General features: G+C 35.2%; 1 protein-coding gene across 2 annotated transcripts; it reads right to left on the minus strand.

Annotated features, from left to right (window-relative positions):
• Nucleotides 1–1,419: 1,419 nt before the first annotated feature.
• Nucleotides 1,420–8,755, minus strand: LOC110883385 (TOM1-like protein 9). Of its 2 annotated transcripts, none has more exons than XM_022131155.2 (10): nucleotides 8,436–8,755; nucleotides 6,744–6,822; nucleotides 5,498–5,596; nucleotides 5,295–5,408; nucleotides 5,032–5,192; nucleotides 4,845–4,926; nucleotides 4,161–4,246; nucleotides 3,881–4,066; nucleotides 2,355–2,815; nucleotides 1,420–2,150 (listed from the first exon to the last, which is right to left on the minus strand). In XM_022131155.2, exons 1-10 carry the CDS (start codon nucleotides 8,534–8,536, stop codon nucleotides 1,597–1,599), a joined length of 1,923 nt encoding a protein of 640 aa, XP_021986847.1. In that variant the 5' UTR covers nucleotides 8,537–8,755; the 3' UTR covers nucleotides 1,420–1,596. The 2 variants fall into 2 exon arrangements, with proteins under 2 accessions (XP_021986847.1, XP_021986852.1); XM_022131160.2 differs by lacking the exon at nucleotides 8,436–8,755 and adding an exon at nucleotides 7,851–7,910.
• Between the last annotated feature and the right edge of the window lie 6,792 nt (nucleotides 8,756–15,547).

The following is a 15,547-nucleotide window of genomic DNA, read 5'->3' on the forward strand; positions in this document are numbered from 1 at the left end:
ATTTTGGTTCCATATTGTACTATTTTGTACATAATTGATAGAGATCTCGTTCCCGTTTGGTACAAGTGTCTCTTCTGGAATCTCATTTCCTCTGGAATTATATTTGTACGTAAATGCTTAGTCTGTGGTCCCATTATGGTACGTTGTGGTGGCGATATCGATACATATATCGCACAACCAAATATTTTGAGGTGGGATAGGTTTTCGTTCTCTTCCTGAGACCAGTTGTAATGGGGACTATTCATGATCAGTAGTTGGTCTTAATCTGATAAGTGCAACGTGTAAAATACCATTGGCAACTTGCATCTGACAGCATCTCATCAGGAGAGGTCTAGCGATTATTTGTAATCATTTAATTAATGGTTCAGCTAAATCATTTTGTGTATGAACATGAGCTATCGGATGTTCAACATTTATCCCAATCGACATGCAATAGTCATTAAAAGCTTGAGATGTTAATTCTCTTACATTATCCACCTGGATGTTTTTAATTTGATTGCCGGGAAATTAGCTCTCAGTTGTATGATTTGAGCTAAAAGTCGGGCAAATGCTACATTTCGAGTAGCCAAAAGACTCACATGTGACCATCGCGATGACGCGTCAAGTAAGACTAAGAAATAGCGAAATGGACCACAAAGAGGGTGTATAGGCCCACAAATGTCCTCTTGTATTCTTTCTAAACATGAGTAGCTTTTTTGTATCAACTTAGGTTGTAAGGGGCGAGTAATTAGTTTACCTAAAGAGAATGCCGCACATGATAAATCTTTTGATAGTAAGACTTTTAAATTCTTAAGAGGATGCCCATTTGCACTATTAAGTTTTCGCCTCATCATTATGTTACCTGGTGACCTAGTCGGTCATGTCATTGTGAATGTGTGTTTATCTAGTAATTTATGGTTACTCACCACTATGTATGATTCTATAGGAGTAATGTTAGTACAATATAATCCAGAGGATAAAGCATTTAGCTGTTCTACAATGGCATCTTTGCCATTTTCATCTAAAGTAATTTGTAAGTATTCAATATTATTTTCCGATATTGTTTTGAGGTGGTAATCGTTTTGTTGAATAAAGTGACGCTTGTTGGGTCACACAATGTATGTGTTTACGCACAATGTATGTGTTTACGCACAATGTATGTGTTTCTACATGTAAGCGTGTCACGCGGTTAAAAACAATATGATACCGGTTCAGTGTTTTGCAAACCGCTAACCAGATCGACCTCAAACCAAACCATGTACGCGTTTCTACATGTAAGCGTGACACGCGGTCAAACAATATGATACCGGTTCAGTGTTGTTCTGCAACCGGTAACTAAACCGCCCTCAAACCAAACCATGAAACAGACCACTTATGCCTGCCTTTTATTGATTAGCCATGCAATGTTAATATAAACAAAACCACACATTACAACATCAATGAAACAAAAATCATAGAATAAAAAAAATTCCCATAAGTCAAAAATATAAAAATAGCTAGAAAAATATATCAACACACAATAATCATTTCGGCTGATCTATACATATAGAAAAAAATCCAAAGCAAAACAAAAGAAAGAAATCTTCAAGACAAATTATAGAAACCAGGTTGACCGGGTCACGTCGTTTTATTCGGTTTAACTTTCGCAAAGTTAACCAGGTCTCCAAACAGCTTATCCTCTGCTTTTTGAGGCTTTCCAGATGGCACATGAACATATGACGCATTAGCCATTGACGGACCGGTGTAAACTGTGTCTCTCATAGACATCCCCGCCATTCTCTGATCGATATATTGTGCGTTTTGTTGCTGCTGGTCGTATCCATAACCGTAACCATAACCGCCGCCATAGCCGGAGGGCTGTCCCATCTGGTTACCGTACATTTGTTGAGGATATTGCATGTACGCCATTTGCTGTTGCGGAAGTACGCCACCTTGAAACTGTTGTTGAGGAATTTGATTGGCGTAAACTGGCTGGTTGTTCATTGGCGGCTGCATATGGTTGCTCATCGGTGGCATTTGGTTGTTCATTGGCGGCACATGGTTGTTCATGTTTACAGGGATTTGTGAGTCATGAGGAGGTTGTGAGTACGGAGTTGTGCCGCCTGCTAATTCATCGTCGGCAGCCTGAGCTTCCCATGGCGGTGGCGGTAAACCACCGCTAGTTGCAGCACCTATAAAAGAAACCAAAATATGATTCCAGGTTATTCGGTTCGGTTAGGTTCTTCAGTTCGATTTTTTCCGGTTTTTTGTGCGGTTCGTTTTTTTTTTGGTTTGGTTAAATCGGTTTTTTCGGTTTCGGTTCTTTCGCTTTTCTGCTCACACCTACCAGGTACTATTATCTATATTTGCATTTTGCAAAATAATATTTCACTTACCGAAACCCGGTGAAGGTGGCTGCTGCTGCGGCGGCGGCGGCTGCTGTTGACCCATTTGACCATTCCACACAGGATTATTCCCTTGATTATACTGGGACCACAACTCATTCTGAGGTGGGGCCGCGTTGGCAACATTTCCGTTAGAATAAAGTGACGGTTGTTGGCCCGGTGTATACTGAGTTTGAGGTTGTTGGGCCGACACGTTTTGAGGTTGTTGGGCTTGAGGTGCAAACATGTCCATAAGTGCTAACGCATTTGGTTGAGATACAGGAGTAACAGCAGGCTGAGCTTCACCCGCAGGGACAATAGCTAAGGAGCTTGAAGCATTTGGCGAGCCAAAACCGTCTCCGCTCAAAAGGTCAAAACCGGCATTGACTTTTTCCGGAGTTGTTGACTGTCCGTTAGTTGGAACAAGAGCAAGAGAAATCAAATCATTCTCGACACCCGAAGGGGCGGCAGATCTGCAAAAGACGAAAAGGGTTATTTTAGTAGTTAAACTAGTAAACGTAAAGTAATGCGAATTTATATCATCTAATGAAAACGTATTATATTTGACCTGACTAGTTTCCGAATAAAGTTTACGTCAACACGTTGACCAACTGAAAACGTACATAAAAATAAGCACGAAAACGTTTTATATTTGACCCGACTTATTTCCTAAAAAAATTACGTCGAAACATAAGAAAATAGTGTTTTTTAAAGTTTAAGGATGGTGCCGGCATTCATAGTTGCTAATAGCGATTATAGTGAGCGCTATAGCGAATAGCGTAGCGTAGCGCTGGATCATCACTATCTGATGTTTAGCGCTCAATAGCGTGAATTAGCGACACTTAGGGTTTTTCTTTTCTTTTCTTTTTCCTTTTTTAATAATAAAAACTGAACTTTTAGGCATTTAATCAACCAAACAGCTGTAATTTTCGCTAATTGCATCAAAAAACCTTAAATTCGTGAATAAAACCCTAATTTTTTCAATAATAAAAACCTAATTTTTAGGCATTTTAATCGACTAAAAAGCTGCAATCTTCACTAATTGCATCAAAAAACCCTATTTAAAAAAAATTCTAATACGTTGTCACTAAACATCAAATAGCGCTCACTATCTCATCGCTATCGCTACGTAGCGTATAGGTAGCTTGTTGCTATTTACCACTATTCGTTATTAACAACTATGATTGCGTTGTGACGCCGTCGAAACGTAAAGTAACTCGAATTTATACCATCTAATGAAAATGTGTTATATTCGACCCGACTCGTTTCCGAACATCATTTACGTCAAAAAGTAGACCAGCTGAAAACATAAATAAATATATGAACGAAACGTATCATATTTGACCAGACAAAATTTACGTCAAAACGTAAACCAACTTGAATTTATACTGACACGTACATATATAAAAATAATCACTTAGAACTCGAGGGGGGTCAAAATGACATTTCATAGAATTTTTAGAAAGTTAAGGGGTGTTAGGGCAAAAACTGAAAGTTAAGGGGTTAAAGTAAAAAAAGACAAAAATAAACTTGATTACCCAGGTTGTTTAATGTCGGTAGCGTCAATAAGAGGAGCATCAACAGGTACTAATGCTTGACTGGTTTCAGGAGCTGACTTTTCAGATGAAACTACTTGAGTTCCGTTAAGAAGCGCTTCATGTTTGGATAGAACGCGCTGCAAATCGTCATTTAAAGCTAATCCTTGACTTAGTAATGATTCATCCCTATATAACAAATGAAATAAAACGTTTATTCGTATATGTTTCGGTGAAAATAGCAATTTGTGAAGTACTAATTCGTAGTTACACGAAGTCTTACGCGGTTGAGTTGACCAGGTGGACCACTCTTTTCTTGTACGCACGACACTGCTCCACCAAGTCCACAATAACCTCCTGCCTAAGTCCCTTTATCAAAAATAAAAATTAAAAGAAATAAATTAATTAACGAAAATATTTATCAATGCTTAATAACTCATATATATTAATTAATTTCAAACGTTACTTTTATATATTAATGAGTGAATTTCAAGGATTGTCCTTTATCTTTATACGCATTTTCAGGCGTTGTCCCTTATGTTCAAAATTGACGAGTTTTGTCCTTTATGTTTTCATATCATACACGTTTCGTCCTTTAGGCCTAACCCAGTTAGTTTTTTCAGTTAAATTTGGTCATGTGCTTTGCATATGAGGGCATTTTTGTCAATTCAAAGGTAAGTTCAACGGCAAATTTACAGCTCAAAGCTTCTGCAATCTTTGAATTGACATAAATGTCCTCATGTGCAAAGCACATGACCAAATTTAACTGAAAAAACTAACTGGGTTAGGCCTAAAGGACAAAACGTGTATGATATGAAAACATAAAGGACAAAACTCGTCAATTTTGAACATAAAGGACAACGCCTGAAAATTGATATAAAGATAAAGGACAATACTTGAAATTCACTCTATATTAATTTCAAACATCGAGTTAATTATAAGTTATAACTGTAACTGACAATTTTACCTCTTTCTTTTCTGGATCGATTGCAGTCAACATTTCTGCAAGTACATCCATAATACCACGCGCATTTTGCATTTCCGTCAAACTGGCAAAAATATCAAACACGCAAATATTAAATCACGACACCGGTGATTCAACAAAACGTTGTTCGATTCCACAAATAAAAAATTAAACGACATAATTTAGGTACCTCAAACTCGAAAATTCAGCTTCAGTAGAAGCCATTGCTGTTCCATTTTCATTTTCAGAGTTATGTACATTATGTGGACCCGATGTTATCGGTTGTGTTTGTGGGGGAGTAAAGACAGGTGCTGATCTCTCAGATCTTTGCGGAAAGTTCGCCCCTAAACGCTGAACAATTAAAAGATATTAAATATAATTGCCCATTTTCCTAAAAATGCAATTGTTAAACATTTTTTTTCCAAAAAAGGATATTATATATTATATATTTACCAATAATTCATGGTATGCTGCATAGTACTGTGGGTACCGTGCCCTTGCTCCACCAAAAGCTTCTTGCCAGGTGTCGATTAGAATTAATATTTTTTCTTTTACATGAAAATCAGGCTGCAGGATTAATATAAAATCTCTATTATATATATATTGACAAAAATATGGTGTGTAAATAAATTTAAAATAATAACAATAGTACTAGCCTTCTTTTTGACTATTTTGACCATGTCATGGAGCAAGTCTTTCTCGGCTACATGCATATGAACAAAATCGCCACAATTCTTCACGATTGTTTCCAAGAGCTTAACATAAAAAAACGAGTCAGTGATTTTAACCAAGTTAACAAATCACATTGCACATAATTAAACGAAATAAATGGAACTCTTCGGTTAGCGGTAAGGATCATGTTCGTTTTAGTTTAACTGAACATATGGAAGAACGCGAACACACAAACGCAATGGATTTTCTTGTTCGTGTTTGTTCTACAAAAAACATGTGTGTTCTTGTCCGTTCATTTAATCATAGTTGTTAATGGCGAATAGCGACAAATAGCGATAAGGTACCTACCTATATGCTACATAGCGAATAGCGAGAAATAGCGGGCGCTATTTTATAAATAGCGATACACTAGAATACTTTGTATATGTATATTATATGTATATTTAACAAAATACCCCGGTATATATATGCTATTTTACATGAATATTTAACAAAAACCTAAAATCCAGTTATTTTATAGCTATATTTAATTGCTATTTATATTAAATAAACAAAAAAAATTTTTTTAAAAAAGTAAAGTGTCGCTATTCTCGCTATCCATCGCTACAACCCTAATAGCAACACTAGACCTATACGCTACATAGCGCGCTATAGCGATCGCTACGATCGCTATTGACAACTATGCATTTAATAGGTAAACAAACACGGAAAAAACATAAAGGAACATACATGAAAAAATATAAAAATAAACAGCCTATCAAAAATATTAAAGTTAAAATATAGATAATATTTATTTCCTTACATGCATGTTCACGTTCAAGTTTGAACATATATTACTATATATGTATAATATATTCGAACATAAATGAACATACATGAACGAACAATGCATTGAACGTTCATGAACATTAATGAACGAAGGCAAAGCTTGTTTGTTTTTTATTCATTTAACTAAAAAAACATCAAAACTTGTTCACGTTTGTTCTTTAATAAACAAGCAAACTTCCCGCTGAACAGTTTGCTGAACGTTTTGTTCGTTTACATCTCTTTGTGAATGAGTTGCCACACAAGGTGGAACTTTATAGTTTATACATCCTCGTTGTTTACCCTACCCCAAAATACACTATATTTATAAGGAGAGGAGATATTATCTTAACCTCTATCTTGTTTAAAACAATATCATGACTCTCAACAACCAAGATAAAGAAAATAGTAGACGTTTGTGCTTACCGTTAAAGCAAGAAGTTGCACTTTCGGATTCCTGCTTCCTAAACGTTTTTTTATTCCTTTAACGACATCTTTTGCTTGCCTGAAACATAATCCAATATTAGTGCATTAATCACCATTTACATGAATCAATGCACATATAAAACTAGCAATGAATACATATACACTGTTAAGAGGTGCCAATCTCAGCCCATTTACTTACAAATAGTTTGATTTACGGTCCAACAATATAAATAGATACAAACAATACATACAAACAATTACAAGTGACAATTTCGACCCATTTACTGATCAAGTTGCAACCCTAGTTAGCCTTAAATTATGCAAACTTATAGCTCACTCCATCCCATTCCTTACATTCTACTCCTAAATCCTACAACAAAGTTATACAATCAGAACAATCAAACCTGAGATAGTAAGATCTTAGATTGCACTTCAAGTTATACCCTCACTTAACCCTAATTTCTCAAATCCTAATCCAAAACACAATTCACATTCACATAATTAATTATATCATAACCACAAAAACCCTAAAATCCATAACCTAAATACATCCAAAACCACAATTCACATAAATAACTTCTATCCTAATCTAAACTGAAATTCACATAACTAATCATATCATTACCACAAAATCCCCAAAATTCATAACCTAATTACATCTAAACCACAAATAACATAACCTAATCATACCATAACCACAAAAACCCTAAAACTCATAACCTAATTATATCCAAAGTTCCAAACCACAATTCACATAACCTAAGTCACCACAAACACAAAAACACTAAAATTCATAACCTAATGTTGCACAACGAAACAGATAACAACTAACGCAACAATAACAACTGATATCACTGCAAATAAACAATCAAAATCGGAAAAATTAGGTGAAAACAAACACATACACAGGATCATGCTTGCAGATATCACAAATCCTAATCTAAACCACAATTCACACAATCTAACTTACCACAACCACAAAAACCCTAATATTCATAACCTAATTGTGAAGAACAAAACAGATAACAACTAACGCAACAATAACAACTGATCTCACAGCAAATAAACAATAAAAACCGCAAAAATTAGGTGAAAACAAACGCATACACAGGATCATGATTGCAGATATCACAAATCCTAATCTAAACCACAATTCACACAATCTAACTTACCACAGCCACAAAAACCCTAAAATTCATAACCTAATTGTGAACAACAAATCAGATAACAACTAACGCAACGATAACAAGTGATATCACTGCAAATAAACAATTAAAACCGGAAAAATTAGGTGAAAACAAACACATACACAGGATCATGATTGCAGATATCACAAATCCTAATCTAAACCACAATTCACACAATCTAACTTACCAAAACCACAAAAACCCTAAAATTCATAACCTAATTGTGAACAACAAATCGGATAACAACTAACGCAACAATAACAACTGATTTCACTGCAAATAAACAATCAAAACCTCTAAAAAATTAGGTGAAAACAACACATAAACAGGATCATGATTGCAGGCATCATAAATCCTAATCTAAACCACAATTCACACAATCTAACTTACCGCAACCACAAAAACCCTAGATTTGTGAACAACAAAACAGATAACAACTAACGCAACAATAACAAGTGGAAATAAAGAACAAAAAGCGGAAAAATAGGTGAAAAGAAAGACATACACAGGATCATGATTGCAGATATCACAGATCTCGAGATTCATGGCCCAATCAGGACCGATAAGCATGTCGCTTGTGGCTCTAGCCACCATAGAGTTCACCATGTTTATCGGTGATTTTGAGAGATTATTGTTGTGATCGGTTGATGAAGAAGGGCGATCTGGATGCAGAAACAGAATCTGGTGAAGAAAAGTGAGAGATTTCAGATCAAACAGTCAAAGTTGTGAGATTTGTTTTGGAGGTTTTCAAGTCAACAGATATTGATAGTTATCCTGACTTTCTATTGTATTGTATTGCATAATTATTATCTCTTAAGAATATTGTGTATGTATAATATGAGAATATAAAGTGGTAAAGTAGCCCAACCCTAATGATATACTTTCTCTAGATAATTCATTTGATCATTAATACACACATGATTTAGTATTATTCTTCTTTTCTCCTTTTTTTTTCTTAAGGTGGGAGGAGAGGGGAGGGGAGGGGTGTTTATCGACGAAGAATTACTTTTTGGTGTCACAACTGTGTTTTTGTAGGTATTTGTCAGAAACTGCAGATACTGACGACGATGTTCCTGACCGAGTATCACAGTCATTTCTCTATCTCTGTACACACAAACAGATTTTCTCTCTCTCTCTCTCTCTCTCTCTCTCTCTCTCTCTCTCTCTCTCTCTCTCTCTCTCTCTCTCTCTCTCTCTCTCTCTCTCTCTCTCTCTCTCTCTCTCTCTCTCTCTCTCTATCTCATCTTCTTTCTTTGGTAACTAGTCCCAGATCTTCTTGATACCCAATTTTGCTACCTGAAATCGATGTTTTAATAACCGGTTCAAGAACCGGCCGAAATCGCTCAGTATGCCTAATTGAACCGCCCGATACACCTGGTTAAACCGTCCCTGAGCCAAATCCGGTATGATATAAAAACCGGATTTTAACACACTATCTGAAATAATAATGTTGGTTTTACTAATTTAGTAACACTACCTAATCATGGGTTACCGAATACGCCATGTGTACACTTAGCATGTTTCTTAATTAGCTTATTAGTATAATAAATCTTAGATGTACTAAATATATTTATTCAGATATTGCTTAGGATCTAACCGAAAACCACTCCTCTCGGAACTTTTTGGTTAGATAAGAGTCGTTTACATAAACGGTTTGATTAAATACTCTTGAATTGTTGTTACGTGAGTCGAGTCGGTTAAACTGTGAACGAGACAAGTGGTTGGATTGGGTTTTTTTTACTTGCCCAATCTTATACATTTGAGACTTTATAATTTGTTTATTTAAGCCTTTATGTTTTGATAACATTTTAAATCCATATCAAAATTAAACTAGTTTTATATTTAGTTTTGAATTATATTAATTTTTAATTATTTATAATGTTATTCGCATTTAAAACTGGTTTAATATAGTCTAGAATCGATAATACATGAAATTGCCAAAAAGTTGTCATATGTGATATGATTAATAACTTTCACAATACGGTTTATACAAATTAGTGTTTTTCAACGATGCGCGTTGGGCGAGGATCATTAGGGTTTTCGGCGGGCGCAGGAAAATACATCATTGCTAGTGCTTTTCAATGACGCGCGTTGCGCAAAGATCATTAGGATTTTCGATAGGCTTAGGAAAATACATCATTGCCCGTAAATCCAGGTTTACGTAATAGGCTCAGAACCGTGGCTGTAAAATATATGTTGCCTCGCCAACGACAAATCACAATCATTGCCTTAGTCAAGTAACAAAATCTAGAAAACATTGCACTTAAATAATATGGGGAAAAACACACATACACATATATATGTCATCAAATAAATAGCCCAAAACGGAACACATGTAGAAGCCAAACCCTTGTCTAAACAAAATTCAATAGACACGTAAGCAATCAAGCAACGGTAGAACATTTAATCTGCAAACCAACAACAATACATATAAACACTTACAACATTCGAATGCAATGTCATTCGAAACAACGTCACGAACACATCAATTTACTTGCCGGATCTAAACTTACCTTATAGGCTCAGAACTATGGCTCCAATACACTTGCCTCGCCAACGATAATTGATAATCATCGTCTTAGTATGTAACAAACTCAAAAAAAAAAAAAAAAAAACTACCGCTTAAATAATACAGGGTAAAAATAACACATATGATCAAGCAGATCAGTCAAAAACATTACACATGTAAGGGACTCGAACCGAGTCTACATAGAAACCAATAAACATGCAGTAGTTATACAAGGGGATAAATAAACCAGATCTTACCGAAATCTAACACCGGGACTATGGAACAACAACCACCACCATCACCACTTCAATTATCAAAACAGAAACCCTAGAAAATAAAAAAACCACATACTAAGTGCAATGAAACCCCAGGTGTAAAAGAGTTTTCAAGAGCAAGTGTAAATGAGCCACCCGTGGCAACCGAAGGAGGGTAAGAGATCACCGCCCATATCTATTGGCCACAACAACCACCCTTATCAACCAATCGGGTGGCCAATAATAACAAACATGAAAACCCACATTGTATCACATAAAAAGGTCAAAAAATTTGGGACCCGAACCCGGGTCTTAACAGAAACAAACACCCAAACCACCGCGCCACCATAGCCCATTCAATATATAAACACACAATAATGCATATAAACAATCCATAAAAGATCACAATAATAAAAAAGAAACTAATCAACAGCGTCTGAACAGCTCCGTTTGCTTATTATTAGAGTATAATATAATTATGTTTATATATATATATATATATATATATAAAATAAACCATTGAAGTTTAGGTGTTCGCTTGAGGTCAAGGGTTCGAGCCCCGCCAAAGATAGATTTTATGTGATTTAAGCAGTTAAAAACGTTAGCTCCTTTTCTCCTCCAAATATTCTTGTAGCATCCTTAGTGGTGCCGTCTATGGCCAATCTAGAATGGCGGCTAATGTGATGGAGAAAGGAGCAAATGTTTCCAGACAGATTCCAGATTCCGTAAGAGAGGAGGAAAGGGCCATCTACGCGCAATTTTGTTTTGGTCCACCCGATCAACTTAGGTGCATCCATTTGTCCCTTCCTCTACCGCTATATGTCAGTACCTATTACACTCCCCTAAACAAACAACCAATAAAACCTCTAGTGACAGACTCATGAATTATTTTTTGGGGTGCAAACCAGGGCTTCAACCAACTTTTCAAAGGGTGCGATCGATATTTTTGCCTATAAAATACACTAAATTTTTTGTAAGGGGTGTATCCGCCCACCACAACACCTAAGTCCGCCCACCGGTGGCCAGAGGATTAGCATTAGTGGGGCTGAGTGCATATTGCATGCAAGTTCCTTCAGCCACAAGTAACTTGTATTGCGCATGAACAATGTGTGGCTTTTCTATTGTGGAATAAGTAAGACTTACTTTATTCTTTTCTTTCTTCTACTTCTATATTCAAAGTTCTTCATCCAAAAAAATAATAAACTTATACAAAACCTCACATTTCATTATTTTTACAACCCACCCCCTCTACCCAAATCAAATGGCTCCAAATTTGGACTTGTTCCTTATTGCTCTTCTTCATGGCTCACTCATTTCATGTGTTCTTATTATTGTCATCTTCATCATTCTAATAGCTATTTTGTCTACATTCTCCATCTTTCTCTTCTCAATTCTTTTTATTGATGCATATGAATACTACTATCTATATGTTTCACAACTTGTTGAGACGACGAACGCTCATCTTGAATTATGTTTTGTGCTAATGATGGTTCTTTTGACGTATGCATATGTGGTTGCGGAGAGAAGGTGGAAACCCGCGTTACAAATCAAAGTTTCTAAAATGAGGAAAAAGCTTCGTGTTGCACTTGATCAAGCCGACGAAAGAAAAGTTTGTTAATAACGTTCTAGTATAGTTATTATAGGAGAAATATTGTGTGTTCTTGTAATAGTATGTCATTATTGGTAAGATAATTTTATTTATCGTTAATAGTATATAATTAAAAATTTAACATAGCAAATGTTATGCGTTTGGTAATTTGGTAGATAACTTTACCATGTAAAGTTTCTGGATCTATATGCAAAAAATATATGACTATATATATGAAATTATGAATGACACCCCGTTTTAAAATTCAAGTTTGATTACAAAATGAGGGTGGAGATATAATAGGAAGTTTATTTGGCTAGGAAGGCTAGGAAGTGATCTTGACCATCCATTTACTTAATCAAGGGCTAAGATTAAATCAGGGAAATTGAAAGTAAAAAAAGAGGCGCGTGACTTTTTTCAGGGGCAATCTAGTCAATCCAAGCCAATAGTTTCTCTCTCCTCCAATTCCCCCCATTTTTTAAACGTTAATAACTCTTTCATACGACATTATTTTTTTATAAAAATTGCACCAAAAAAACGAGTGTTTTTTTATCTTTAAAACGAGTATACTATTGCTATATTTTGAAAAAAAAAATTTAAAACCCAGTTGCGTAAAACGCAATAGAAAAAACCCCAGTATCGTAAAACGCAATGAAAAAAAACCCTAAAAAATGACATTTTTCTAAAACGCAATGCACAAAAAACACAAAGAAATGACTTTTTTGTAAAACGCAATGGCCAGAAAACACATAAAAATGTGTTTTACCTAAAACGCAATGCACCAAAAACACAAAAAAATGACTTATTTGTAAAACGCAATGGCCAGAATACACTTAAAATGTCTGTTTTCTAAAACGCAATGGACTGAAAACACATAAAAAAGTGTTTTACCTAAAACGCAATGCACCAAAAACACAAAGAAATGTCTTATATGTAAAACGCAATGGCCAGAAAACACTTAAAAATGACTCATTCTAAAACGCAATGGACTGAAAACACCTAAAAAATGTGTTTTACCTAAAACACAATGACTAAAAACACTTAAAAATGTGTTTTTTTCTAAAACGCAATAGCTGTCTGTCACTGTGAACTGTCTGTCACTGTGAACTGTCTTATTTCTAAAACGCAATGGACACATAAAACTGTCTGTCACTGTGAACTGTCTGAATTGTCTACGAATTACTGTCTTCGAAATGAGCCAATTTATGGAAATTTAATTTTTCTGATGCGTTTTTAGTACAGCCAGGGGCTCAACCCCAGCCAGGGGCTCTGCCCCTTGGACCCCGCCAGGGGCTGCCGCCCCTGGGACCCCGCTACCGGGGGCTGCCGCCCCCGGACCCCCGCAAAGATCGTAAAACGCAATGACTAAATAAAAAACCCAGATCATGAAAATGAAATTAAAGAATTTCTTACATGGATCGAAGCCGATTTCTTCATCAATTGACGGAATTTGAATGATAGAAACACTTATCAACGCTTGAATCGAACGAATCGAGTGATTATCTCCAAAATCACCGGAAAAAACGAGATTTTTTTATGAAATTAAACTGGGTTTTCTTCAAAAAAAAAGCTGAAGAACACGTTGATCGGGTTCTGAATCATTGATTTGTGATGAAAATCGCACTATAATGTAGTGATTATTGAGATATAAAGTGAAGAAATAGTTGAAGATGGTGGATTTTGAAAATGATGGGTTTTTGAATTTACTGGGTTTTGAAAAAGGAAGAAGAAAGAGTTGGATTGACTAAAATACCCTTTCTCTTTATTTTAAAATTTGCCACATGTCATAATCCTATGGCTTCCTATCCTTCCTAGAGAAAATTAACTTCCTATTTGATCTTTACCCTACAAAATGATATCATATAATTATTAAATAATATACCATACATGGATATTTTTCTGTTATAAGAACTTAAAATTTGTATTATTACTAGGATTTTGACCCGTCGCGCGTTGCGGCGACGTCGAAAGTTAAAGTAACTCGTATTGATGCTATATATTTGACCCGACTCTTTACTTAAAAAATTACATCGCCATCGAATGAAAACGTAGCATACTTGACCCGACTTGCTTTCAAATACAGTTTAGAACGTACACAAAATAAGTAGAAAACGTATTATTTTTTACCAGTCTCGCTTGAGAAAAAAGTTTATGTCAAAACGTGAGTCATTTACGTTGAAACGTGAATTTCAAAACGACATGTACGTTAAAAATGCGATACACAACGCGTTACGTGGCAGCACCTTAGTTGTTTATAGCTGACGACACATTATGTGATGCGTTAACCACATAAAACACGTGTTTGACGTATCCGATCAAACTCAGTGTAACCTATATAAGCATTGTGGTTACAATGTACAATGATGAAATTAACATGTGATGCCCGCACGTGACATTACACGTTTTTGACTTTGTTACACACGGTACGTTCGTGAAATTAACGTCATTGCAATGTAAAGTTGTAACAATATTTTAGACAATCGTGTAAAATCGTAAAAGTAATTTAGACATTAATATGGTTAGAAATAGATTAAAAAAAGTATATTAATGTGTGACGCTATGGTCTCAAGTCATAAAAGCAATTCAAATAAATGAGACGTTAAGTTATTAAGTAGAAAAAGTTAGTAGATCAAAGTTGTCAATTACCAAAAGTTAAAAGTGAATGCTTAAGTTACCTAGTTTGAGAGTGTAAATTGAAAGAACTAAAAGTACAGGGGTTAAAAAGTAAAAGTATAAGGATTAGAATTGTAATATATGGAAATTAAAAGGAGATAAATGTTAGGGGCTAAGTATGACTTTTTGTAAAAGTTGAGGAGTTAAAGACAAAGGTCATCCACCGACCTTTGTCTTTAATATTATATAAATTGTTTGGAGAACAAAAACACAACTATTTAAAAAGGGTAGCGGCGCAACTTGTTGCCCGTTTACCTTCTATTTCGATGTAATTTCCGGTTAGAGTTGATGTCCAATCCGAATAATAAAAATGAAAGTTTAAAATAGTATGAAATGTTGATAAAAAATTAAAACGATTTACATTTGTTTGTTTTCTCAAATTAATTTATCGTTCTGTAATGAATTTCACCCGTGTTACATGAGTGAACAATTCCATTTACATGTATTAAGTGTTGATGTATGTTAGTATGTGAATAACTTAAGGTTAGCTATATAGGTTTTGTTTTTGAATTAAACCTGATATAAACCCGAGCACGACACAATGGCACATGCATTTGCAGATCGATATAAAACACGACCTGTTTTTGCTTGAA

This window comes from Helianthus annuus, chromosome 1 (genome assembly GCF_002127325.2).
Source record: "Helianthus annuus cultivar XRQ/B chromosome 1, HanXRQr2.0-SUNRISE, whole genome shotgun sequence".
Taxonomy (NCBI): Eukaryota; Viridiplantae; Streptophyta; class Magnoliopsida; order Asterales; family Asteraceae; genus Helianthus; species Helianthus annuus.

Excerpts from the sequence above, each read along its gene's own strand:
- LOC110883385 (XM_022131155.2), bottom strand. The coding sequence starts at position 8,536 with ATGGTGAACTCTATGGTGGCTAGAGCCACAAGCGACATGCTTATCGGT. Across the intron at positions 4,247-4,844 it reads TCGATCCAGAAAAGAAAGAG|GGACTTAGGCAGGAGGTTAT; the intron begins GTAAAATTGTCA and ends TTTTTGATAAAG. Across the intron at positions 2,151-2,354 it reads GCCACCTTCACCGGGTTTCG|GTGCTGCAACTAGCGGTGGT; the intron begins GTAAGTGAAATA and ends TTTCTTTTATAG.